Here is an 11,881-nt window from a genome sequence, read left to right on the forward strand (position 1 = left end):
TCTCCGGCCCAGGCTCCGCTCCCACCTTCGATCTACCTGTGATAAAAGAGCTTCTAATTTGGTTTAAGCATTCGTCAATGTTTTCGATCTACAGCATTTCATGCTCTGGGTTTTCGATTTGCACCAAATACGCTTCAAAATACGAATTTTCATCATATATGGGTTGTAATTCAAAGGAATTCGAGAGCCAGACGATTCATAGGGTGTTAAAAGCTCTGATTTCATATGAATTTGTATGTTCGAAACCCTTTCTAGTTTTTTATTAATAGCAGGAGGTTTAAGTAGTTTCGATCTTTGCGTAATTCATCAGTTTTGTGTTCTTGATTTGATTATGTGAATTTGTTTTTAGGGATATGAGTAAACTTCGTGAGGTTGTATGAGTTTAATCTAGACTCAGGTACAGATGGTTTTGTGACAAAGGTTTGGACGAATTTGACCTTGGTAGCATTGTGTTTAATCCTTGTTCTAAACTATTGGGATGATGTATGTTCCAATAAAGAGCTGACCCAAATACACACAATGTTGAAATCACAACCAAAATTATCAAGCAACACCTGAAACAAGACCCATATATCATTGTCATCTCTCGTCCCCTCGCGATTCAGTTATTTCTGAGTGTGTTTGAAAGCTATATCACGAGGAAATATTAGTCATTTCAGTTTAGCAAGTGATCAAAACCTCAACCAAAGTAGTTTAAAATGACCACGAATCCAAAAAAGTCGAGGTTTGGACCAAACTTCAGAAAAAATACATACAACAAAGACCATTTTTGCAGTTTTTTCAATATATAATTCAGTCAATTTCTTATTTATTCATATAAAATACAAAGCAATCTTATATTCTTATATAAACCAATAAAATAATTTATGTCCACATTTTTGCCTGTAATAAATAATTAATATCGATCCAAATCTATATTGTTAACTAAATTTCCTATTAGAAAAAAAAATGAAAAGATAAGCACAAGTTTATGTGTCTTGTATATTTAGGTTAAGCTTTTTAAAACAATTTATTAGGTTTCACACCACTATAAGTTAAAAAAGAGTGGATGAAAATAACTTATTCCGATGGGTAACCTCTAATAAGTCATTTTTTCATAAGTTACACTACACTTACTTATCAACTTAATAAGCTAATAAGTTATAAGCTAATAAGCAATAAGTTTTTTTGCCAAACACCCTTTATTCTTACTAAAATTGCTTTTTTTGTTTAAATTAAACCTAATAATATAAACCAAAAACCAAATATATATATATATATATATATATATATATATATATATATATATATATATATATATATATATATATATATTATCGATATGGTTACTCTAAAAATCAAAAACCAAAACTTACCGTTCATTTTTTTTGGGAAGTGATTTGTACACAACAATTTTTATCCATACATAACAATTTATGTTTAATTGAGTTGTACAATACAACACTTTAAAGCACAAATTGTTGTGTATGGAAAAATTTTGTTGTGTACGAATCAACTCCATTTTTTTTAACCAAAACCAACGGGAACCAAAACATAATCATCGTGTCAAGAATATATTGTGGTCTTCGTGTCAAGAATATATTGTGGTCTAAATGTAGTATTTAGGCTTTTTGTTGGAAATAATGTCCAAATTCAATAGCTAGTATCATTCAACCTTAATAAGGTTCAAAAAATAGTAACTATTAAAACTTTTAACATGTAATATTAAAATCTACCGACTTATTGGTATTCTTGTGTCATCCATTGAATAATTGTTGACCTTTTGAAATTCACATAGTTTTTTTAGGAATACATCTCAACTTGAGATGATTCAATCGTATTTATAAAAGTGTATTCACACCAAAATAATGTTTAATTGAAAATATATTTGAGAAAGTGCATTTTTATAAATGAGTTAATTAAAAATTGTTTTGAAAACTTTTTAAAATATTAATTCTACATGAGCATAGATGCATACATGACAAATTACATGGTTTCAAACTCTCTATACAAAATCATTCAGCCAAACTACACACCAAACTATCAATATACAACAAAAGCCGGCATCTAAAGCTCTAGGGTAGCCAACTGTTCACTAAGACTGTATTTGACAGACTAGTTGAAAACCTGGCTTTTGCTAACAAGCCAGATTATCTTAAAGTTCACTCCAATAGTTTTTTTAAAAAGTCAGCTTATAAGTTCACTCCAACTTCAGTAGTCTATGTGCGTCAAACAGTCTAATCTTTCATTAAATTTTCACGGTACATTTACATTTACGGTTATACCCTTTCTACAATTTGGGCAAGCCCCACATGCCCTAATCCATGGAATCAAGCAGCCGGAATGGAATACATGAAAGCAATGCAATCGTATCACTTCATCACCATTCTCAAAACCCTCCAAACAAATCGTACACTCCCTTGAACTCTCATCACCTTTTCCATCATCACTAAAAACCTCTAATTTTAAACAATTTAACACATCTTGATGAAGTCCAGGAGGATGAGGATGATGATGATTTCTTGTTAATGGTTGCCATGATTCAGATGCCATTTCTTCATACAGATTACTGTCATCTTGATGACTGTTTGATGAAGAACTGCTGCTTTGTCTATAATAAGATTATTGTTAATTTTGATTAACACGAGTTTGAATTTTGAAAAATTGATGAAATTTTATAATACCTGTTTTGAGAAACAGAGACACCTCTCAATCTTTCAAGAAGTCTTTCTCTTGCAAGTAATACAGATCCAGGAAGCCTGTCATTCCCAGTGGCTCTGTGTCTGTGTATGCTTCTGAAATCTTCTGAATTTATAATGCTACCGGTTGGAGATTGATTATGAACTTGTTCAGGGTGAAATGATTCATGTTCCTGATTTTTAACAACGAATAGCATCAGTAATTGTATGCTTAAGATCATCTAATGCACGTAAAGTGAGCTACTGTTGATTTTAGGTTTTGATAGATTTAATTTAACCGAGAAACTAAAAGTGGTTCATTCATGGTGTGTTTTGGGGATTTTGTAATAGAAGTCAGAAACATCGGGACAATACCGAATGATCGAGGCGACGGCGGTGGATCCGCCGGGAAGCAAGGTCACAGCCATCGTCGTGGCGATTTTCACGGCGATTATAGCGACGGTTTGTGGTGCGGTGTTGGAGAGAAGATGAAGAAGAACTGGCGTCCGGTAACGAGGTATCAAATCCTGAAAACTCGACGCCGTTGTAGCGAACACCAAAGCGATACCTCCGGCTATGAAATAGCTCTGAAGCACTTGTCATCCACAACATTCAGAGCAGAAATCCTCTGATAGAAACTAGATTTGCGTCAATTTTAAGTTAAATGTACAGAAATTTACACTCACGAAGATACATGAAAAGGATTAAAACTTGTACCTTTGAATGATTATGCGTTGATGTGATGAATTCGAGAGTGTAGGGAACAAAACTAGTAGGAGCTTGTAAAAAAGGTGAGGGCTTCTATGAAATTGGTAAAGCCGATTTGGGGATATTTCAAAGGAAACACGTAAGAACTGGAAAGGGATCAGATTTAAGTCAATATAACGTCAAATTGACTATCTAGTACAACATGGGTCGGCTTCGTTGGGTTTGTCTTAAATGCACAACTAAATCATAGTAATAATTTGATTCCACATTTAAATTGTTCGAGTTTAGTTTATTTTTGACAAGATATTATGAATTCAAAAAAATAATAATAATAATAACAAACGTTACATTGTTAACCGTGTGGTTAGTTTTTAGATGATATCTTGTTTGATTTTATGTCGTTTATTTCACCCATGTCCCCCCACAAGAGGGCACTTCTGTTTTTTATGAATTTATTTCTCATTTTCCACATAGGTTATACGGTGTACAATCCAAACGATGCATGGTGTTGATGTGGCATGCATAGCCATGTGGAACCCCCCCCCCCCCCTCCCTTTCGTGGTAAGGGTGTCGCGTGGTGAGATGTGATGTAGTCCATGACATGCAACATTCTTCTTATGTATTGGTTGGTGCATCCTCACCGACATGAGGATGGTGAACATCATCCCCTCCTTGATGTAGCGATGTGAAAGTTGACGTGGTCATGGGGTGTGACGTGTCTCTACCACTTCCTTATAGTGTTCACTTCTAGAGCTATCCACCACATATCTTTTTAAGCACATTGAGAAAACCTTATGATGTTAATGGAAAGCTACAAATAATCAATATATTTTAAATAAAATTGATCAAACCTTAATAAAAGGAAAAGACTTACAAAAAACCCAATTTATTATTCTTTAATATCCGAAAATCCATTATATTATTATTTTGTACAAAAAATGCAACTTTATTTTTTGATCATTCCTAAAATAATGTTTTGTAATGGTCAAACCTATAACAACCGATTACCTAGCATTTCTGGTTTTAAAAAATTCAACTAATTATTATTATTTTTTGTACAATAAACTCATTTTATTTTTTGATTTCATACAATAAAACCATTTTATGTTCAGATTTTATTCAATAAAACAGTTATCTTCTCCTCTCTTGAGAAATGATCATTCGTAAATTTTTTAATGATTCTATAAATGAATTGCAGACTATAAATAATACAAACTAACCCCAAGACTACTTGATCCCGAACAAAGTAAATGTCAATGTTTTTGTGCTTCATACGTTGATGTTGCACATAAATTGAGTTTAAGTATATGACATTGAAGTTGACATAATAGAAAATGGTGGCATTGGCGGTTGAGAAATAGAGTCATTCGAGGAGATTGGAAACCCATTATGCTCCAGCGAGTGCAGTTACCACTTTATGGTATCTGACACTAAAACGAAATAAAAAATTGTGTATACTCAAGAGTCATTATAGAATGATATTGTTAATAACATATGATTTTATAGGGTCAAGTCTTATAGCAAGTTATCACTAATTGATTATTTATTAGAGTAATTTTGATTATTAAAAATACCAAACCTTGTATTTAATTGGAAAAATATTATTTTATGAAAATAATATTTTCCAACATATTATGAATTACTGTTTCTAGAAAATAATAATATTAATGAGAACAAAACTAGTTATATATGCATAATGTATGTATTTAAATGTTATGCACAACTTTTTGGGTGATAATAGTTAATAAGTAACTATCTACTTGTTGGTAAAGTAAAAGAGTCTTCACCTTTTGTCCCCTTGCCATCATGGCCGAAAATTGCTAGTAGATGGCATGGGATTGCTTTTCATTTGTTTAATATATCAACCATGCATGTAGGAAAAGACTTTACTAATTTTGTGTAACGTCCTAAAACTTAAGACCAAAACTTTTGTTTTTTAAATTAATAAAACTGTAATCCAAACATCATCGTAAAAACCAAGATAGAACAAAGTGTGTCAAATACATCATGAAACATCAGAGTAATCACAAAAATGTGGAACGAGGTGGTGTGTGCACTGCAATCATCCCAGGCTCTTCCCTTTTCGAACCAGAAGTATCTGAAACATAAACTGAAAACCGTAAACACAAAGCTTAGTGAGTTCCCCAAAATACCGCATATCATACATAATAAACACATAATGGGCCCCGCCTGGCATCGAGCCCTGCTCGGTATACAGATCTGCCAGTCATCAGGCCCCCCTGTCATCGGTCCCCGCCCAGTATACATATAAACATATAATCATATAATCATACAAACACATGCGATAATCACAAAGATAATATCATAAAAAATAGTCATCGGGCCCCACACGGCATCGAGCCTTGCTCCGTAAGCATACAAGCACATAACAAATGCAAGAGTCACGCAAACATCTAGCATCCTAACATAATAAACCATGGTCTGGCATTGGTGCCTTCGACCCGCTAAACATAGTGAGGAAACTCACATCTAACTGCTGAATCACTTGAATGAATCTCTGACTGCTGGTCCGGAAAATCCCCGCACTACCCAAAATCAATAACATCTAATTATTAATTGGATTCTTACCCATAACAAAAAGTCTATGTTATTTAGCCCATAACCAGGGTAAAAGACCATTTTACCCCTTATCAAACTTGGCCCAACTCAACTATTCTAAAAGGACCAAATCATGGCCCAATCTTCCAACTTGGGCCCAATACCCATCATGGCCCTAAAATCCAAGGAAGCCCAACATGCTAGCCCAAAGCCCAAAAACAGAGGTCTAATGGCCCAAACTTTCAAATCCATACTATGGCCCAATACCGAAAATGTCCAAGCCCAAATCACCCTCTGTTGAGTACGCGGGGCGTACTTAGCTCGTACGCCTAGCGTACTCCCCTATCCTCATGTTTTCTTCATTAAGCACTTAAACAGTTAAGCCTTTACTCCAAACTCTCAGTTCTGCTCCCTATAGATGACTTATCAAGTAAAGTTGGCAACTTTACATACATGCATGGCTTAATGGGGCTCAAGAGCTCAAAAATAGCTTAACAAAGGTCTTAACACATGCATGGGTCGAAATACTCCATAAAGTAGACATTTTTATGAACATGGGGACTGAAGGGAGCTAAGATTTAGCATCCATTGCTTCTGGAGTAGATCAAGAGCTCACATTTAACACAAAAGACTCAAAAGTGCACAAAATACCCCATAAACTAGATCTAACATATATGTGTTGGATTAATGTCTAAGCCCATAACTATTTTGGTATGTACTTGAGCCGATTGTGAGCATGGTCCTTTTGGGTTGCCTTCATCAAAGCAACTTGATAGGATGATTTGTGGAGAAAGAGATTAATTATGATTTATTAATATATTATGTGAATAATATATTATAAGAGAAATCATATTATTTAATTAATAATAGTCAAGAATTAATGAGAATTAATTTTGTGGCTAAAAGACATTAATTAAATAAAAGGGACTAGAACTGTCAATTGTGTGATAGTTAAATATTGGGCTAATGGACTCCATAAGGATGGAGTGGACGAAATCTATGGGGAAACTCATAAGAATTTGTCCAAGGCTTCTAAGGAGGGAGTCCATGGGCTGCTTAGGGCCTAAGTAGTCAGATTAGGGTTTCCTAGTTCAAAACCCTAATAGTGTGCATGCTTGGTGCATGGGACAAATGTTGTTATAATTCAAGTAATAAGTTGATTACCTGAAACAACAAATAATGAGTAATCAATATGGTGATTAAATAAAAGTGTTTTATTTATACTCAAAAGTTTGGGGCCATATAAGATTAGTATTATCCTTGTGTTTCACTTTGCATGTTTTGACTTCCTGACTAATAAGATTATTCGAACGTTCCACAGTCGCTCATACTTTGGGAGTAGGTATGAAATAAGATTGTCATGAATTGGTTGTAGATTGTCCAAAGTGTATTAGACATAGCAAAGGTTTGCTGCAACGTTCATGAGTGCTTATGAATAAGATTTGAGCATTGGATTAAACCCATGCTCACTTGGATCGCTTCATGGATTTTATCACGAGTGATTGGTAAGACGATAATATCTTATATTCTTGAAACCGAGATGTGTGAGTTGTATATTGCAAATCGGTTGCACATTGATAATATGTAAACGCACCAGTAACTTGGTGTTATAAAACATATTATTGTGTATGATTCGGTGAGTGAGTACAAGCGAGCATTGAGTCGAAGTTTATCTGTTCCTTTTACCCAATGTGGGATAAAAGCGATATCTATGGGCCCCTCGATGATTTAGTGATGACAAACGTAAGTGCTCGGCCGGGCCAGGAGAATTTGATTTGTTCAATTAGTCGGTCGTCATAAATCGGAAATCGAGAAACAACATATGAACAGAGAGTATGATTAAAATCCATGTCTCAGTTCATACGATATCTAGAATGGAGGAATATATGATCCCTTATCTAAAGGACGTGTATCTGATATGATCAGAGTTGACAGCGGCTTTTGAAAGCTACGATTGCTGATCAGGTTTGAAGTCATACGCAGAATAGTTATTAGACTTATCCAAGTGGGAGACTGTTGGATTAGTGTCTAAGTCCATAACTATTTTGGTATGTACTTGAACCGATTGTGAGCATGGTCCTTTTGGGTTGTCTTCATCAAAGCAACTTGATAGGATGAGTTGTGGAGAAAGAGATTAATTATGATTTATTAATATATTATGTGAATAATATATTATAAGAGTAATCATATTATTTAATTAATAATAGTCAAGAATTAATGAGAATTAATTTTGTGGCTAAAAGACATTAATTAAATAAAGGGGACTAGAACTGTCAATTGTGTGATAGTTAAATATTGGGCTAATGGACTCCATAAGGATGGAGTGGACGAAATCTATGGGGAAACCCATAAGAATTCGTCCAAGGCTTCTAAGGAGGGAGTCCATGGGCTGCTTAGGGCCTAAGCAGTCAGATTAGGGTTTCCTAGTTCAAAACCCTAATAGCCTCACATATATAAGGACCCCTAGGGCACCAAAACGTGGAAAAGCATTCTTTAGGGTTCTTGGACGTTTTTTGGTGCCTCCTTCTCTTCTCCTAAGTCATCCTCTTGCTCTTGGTGTTTGTGAGCCATTAGAGGTGTGACATTTGTGACACTAAGCTTTCAGAAGTCAATTACAAGAAGGAATAGATTGTTATTGCTACATAACAATCAAGGTAAGATCTAAACCCTATTCTTATGTTAATATCGATTATCACATGCTAGATCTAAGGTTTATGAGCTTTGGATGATTATTGCATGTTCATTAGACAAACTAGATCCAAAGCTTTAGGGTTTTCATGTACACCATAGGAATGATGTAGTGCTCAAAACCTATCAATATGATCATCAAGGTGTGAGCTTTTTACCTCAAAAAGCTTGCAAATGAGAAGCTATCCCTACATCTACAAGCTCAAACCACTCCTTCAAATGTTCCTCTTCTTCTTCTCCTTCACAAACCACCAACAAACACTCTTTCAAGCTTAAAACTCACCAAATCACTCTAGGGGTCGTTTTCTGGGACAAGGAGGATGGAGGTTGGTCAATAGAGGTACAAGATGGGGTTTAAGACATTTAAATAGGGTACAAACCCTAAACATTAGGGTTTGCCCCATCCTTGCGTACTCCACGTACACCCCGCGTACGTGGGTGGAATCCGTGATCGGGCATCGGGGTAGTACGCCAAGCGTACACTTAGTACGCCCCACGTACTAACTAAAGGACCAAAATGAAAGGTTTTTCAATGAAAGGGGTTAAAAGTGAAACTTACCAAATTCAAGTGTTACAATTCTACCCCACTTGAATCAGACTTCGTCCTCGAAGTCCTCTGCGCCAAATAACTCCGAGTAGTGCTCCCTCATCTCATCCTCCAGCTCCCACGTCCATTGTGAACCCTTGCGATGTTGCCACTGGACTTTCACCAACTTAACAACCTTGTTCCTCAAGGTTTTCTTCTTCCGGTCAAGAATCGCCACCGGTCTCTCAATATAATTCAGGCGGTCATCCACCTGAATGTCCTCCAATGGAACCACTGCGGAATCATCCACTAAACAATTCCGCAACTGAGAGACATGGAACGTGTTATGGATCTGACTGGGTTCCTTGGGAAGATCCAAGTGATATGCAACCCGGCCCACCCGGGCAAAAACCCTGAAATGACCGATGTACCTGGGGATCAATTTTCCCCTCTTCTTGAATCGAATGACAACTTTCCAAGGTGAAACCTTCAGGAGAACCATATCCCCAACCTGAAACTCTAGATCTGATTGGAGTCTATCGGCATAACTCTTCTACCAACTCTGAGCTGTTTGGAGTCTACTCTGAACCTGTTGTATCAACTCAATTGTTTTAAGTACCACCTCGGTACTCCCGATGACTCGCTGACCGAACTCACCCCAACAAATCGGCGTCCTGCATTTCCTTTCATAAAGCATCTCAAAAAGAGGTTGATTGATGTTGGCAGGGCCACCAATAATCAGGACAAAGATCTCTATACATCTTCGTCTCTCAGGGATGAATGGACAATCTCGACTTGTGCGCCTCCTCCATCAGAATCTGACACACACCACCCCAATATGGAACCCATACCCTACGATGAAGAGTCAATAACCCTCGGCTATCATAATCAATGGAAGCCACCTGACCCATAATTCACTCACTCTTTCGGTTCTCTTCCTTCATAGCCTCGATCTGAGCCTCACGAATCCGCTCCAATAACGGAGTAATCACGATTATCCTCAAACAAATATCCCTAATCGAATTCGTGACCTCCTTGCTCCTGAGAGCATCAGCCACCATATTGGCCTTCCCCTAATGGTAAAGGATCTCACAATCTTAATCATTCACCACACCCAACCATCGGTGCTGCCTCATATTCAGATTCGGCTGATCCATCAGATACCTCAGGCTCTTGTGATCCGTGTAAATAGTACAACGGACCCCATAGAGGTAATATCGTCAAATCTTGAGGGCGAAAACCACATCCCCCTGCTCCAAATCATGTGTCAGATAGTTCACCTCATGAGGCTTCAGTTGCCTTGAAGCATAAGCGATCACGCGACCCCTCTGCATCAGAACTGCCCCTAAACCCGTGATAGAAGCATCACAATAAACCACGAAGTCCTCAACACCCTCCGACAGGGTCAAAATCAGTGCCTCACACAATCTTTGTCTCAGGGTCTCAAAGGTTGCCTGCTGCGCAGGCCCCCAACGAAAAGTGATGGTCTTCTTCGTCAATCGGGTCAAAGGAACTGCTATCTTAGAGAAATCCTAGATGAATCTCTGATAGTAACCTGCTAAACCAAGGACACTCTGAATCTCAGGTGGAGACCTCGGAACCTCCCACCTCATCACGGACTCGATCTTGGCCGAGTCGACCAGAATACCGTTCTGGTTGACAAGCTGCCCCAGAAACTGCACCTCACGCAACTAAAACTCATACTTGGAGAACTTTCCGAAAAGTCTATCCCTCCTCAAAGTCTCCAAAACCTCTCTCAAGTACTCCTCATGTAGCTCCTGGGTCTTGGAATAGACCAGGATATCATCAATGAATACAATCACAGACCCATCCAACATCGGCCTGCATACGCGGTTCATGAGGTCCATGAACGCGGCTGGAGCATTGGTGAGCCTGAAGGGCATCAACACGAACTCATAATGACCATAACGGATTCGGAAGGCCGTCTTATACACATCCTCCTCTCTGACCCTCATCTGATGGTAACCCGAATGCAGATCAATCTTGGAAAACCAAGATGCACCCTGAAGCTGATCAAAGAAATCATCAATCCTTGGTAGTGGATAACGGTTCTTCACTGTTAGCTTATTCAACTCCCGGTAACCAGTACACATCCGATGAGACCCATCCTTCTTTTTCACAAATAGGATCGGTGTTCCCCATGGCGAACTGCTCGGTCGAATGAAGCCCTTGTCTAACAACTTATGCAGTTGTGTAGACAACTCATGCATCTCTGGAGGAGCTAGCCGATATGGTGCCTTGGCTATCGGAGCCGCACCAGGAACCAGGTCAATCCTAAACTAGACCTGCCTCTTTGGAGGCACTCTAGAAAGATTCTCCAGAAACACATCCGGGTACTCCCGCACAATCGGCACATCATCTACGGTCGCCTTACCCTTATCCAGGGTATCCATAACATAGACGAAGAATCCAGAACAAACCTGATGAAGACAACGTCTGGCCCTCGCTGTTGAACACAAAATCGGCCCACACTGAGCTCTCTCTCCCTGAACCACTAACTCTCCCCCACTTAGGCTTCGAATCCAAACTAACTGGTGCTCACAATCGATCATCGCCCTATTGGGGCTCATCCAATCCATACCCACAATAACCTTGTTCTCGCGCAAATGAATGGGAACCAAATCAATCGGATACTACTCGCTGAACATCTGAAGAATATAACCCCGATGAACCCTCTCTACCCGGGCAGATCGATCAGCTGCAATCTCGACGTTTAAAGGAC

The 11,881-nt window shown here is 37.9% G+C and overlaps 1 protein-coding gene across 2 annotated transcripts; it reads right to left on the bottom strand.

Moving 5' to 3' along the window:
- Positions 1 to 2,203: 2,203 nt before the first annotated feature.
- LOC145123526 (putative E3 ubiquitin-protein ligase RHY1A) lies at positions 2,204 to 3,531 on the bottom strand. 2 transcript variants are annotated; one of them, XM_079058736.1, is made up of 4 exons: positions 3,375 to 3,531; positions 3,033 to 3,295; positions 2,664 to 2,851; positions 2,204 to 2,590 (listed from the first exon to the last, which is right to left on the bottom strand). In XM_079058736.1, exons 2-4 carry the CDS (start codon positions 3,267 to 3,269, stop codon positions 2,236 to 2,238), a joined length of 780 nt encoding a protein of 259 aa, XP_078914862.1. In that variant the 5' UTR covers positions 3,270 to 3,295; positions 3,375 to 3,531; the 3' UTR covers positions 2,204 to 2,235. The 2 variants fall into 2 exon arrangements, with proteins under 2 accessions (XP_078914862.1, XP_078914861.1); XM_079058735.1 differs by having other exon boundaries at positions 3,033 to 3,285; positions 3,375 to 3,523.
- Positions 3,532 to 11,881: the final 8,350 nt, after the last annotated feature.

This window comes from Lactuca virosa, chromosome 7 (assembly GCF_052849685.1).
Source record: "Lactuca virosa cultivar CGN04683 chromosome 7, Lactuca_virosa_CGN04683_v6, whole genome shotgun sequence".
Lineage (NCBI taxonomy): Eukaryota > Viridiplantae > Streptophyta > Magnoliopsida > Asterales > Asteraceae > Lactuca > Lactuca virosa.

Bases quoted from the DNA above. Each gene is read 5' to 3' on its own strand.
- LOC145123526 (XM_079058736.1), bottom strand. From the start codon at position 3,269: ATGTTGTGGATGACAAGTGCTTCAGAGCTATTTCATAGCCGGAGGTAT. The intron at 2,852-3,032 runs GTATTGTCCCGA...GTTAAAAATCAG, and splicing joins GCCGTCGCCTCGATCATTCG to GAACATGAATCATTTCACCC. The intron at 2,591-2,663 runs GTATTATAAAAT...ATCTTATTATAG, and splicing joins GTCTCTGTTTCTCAAAACAG to ACAAAGCAGCAGTTCTTCAT.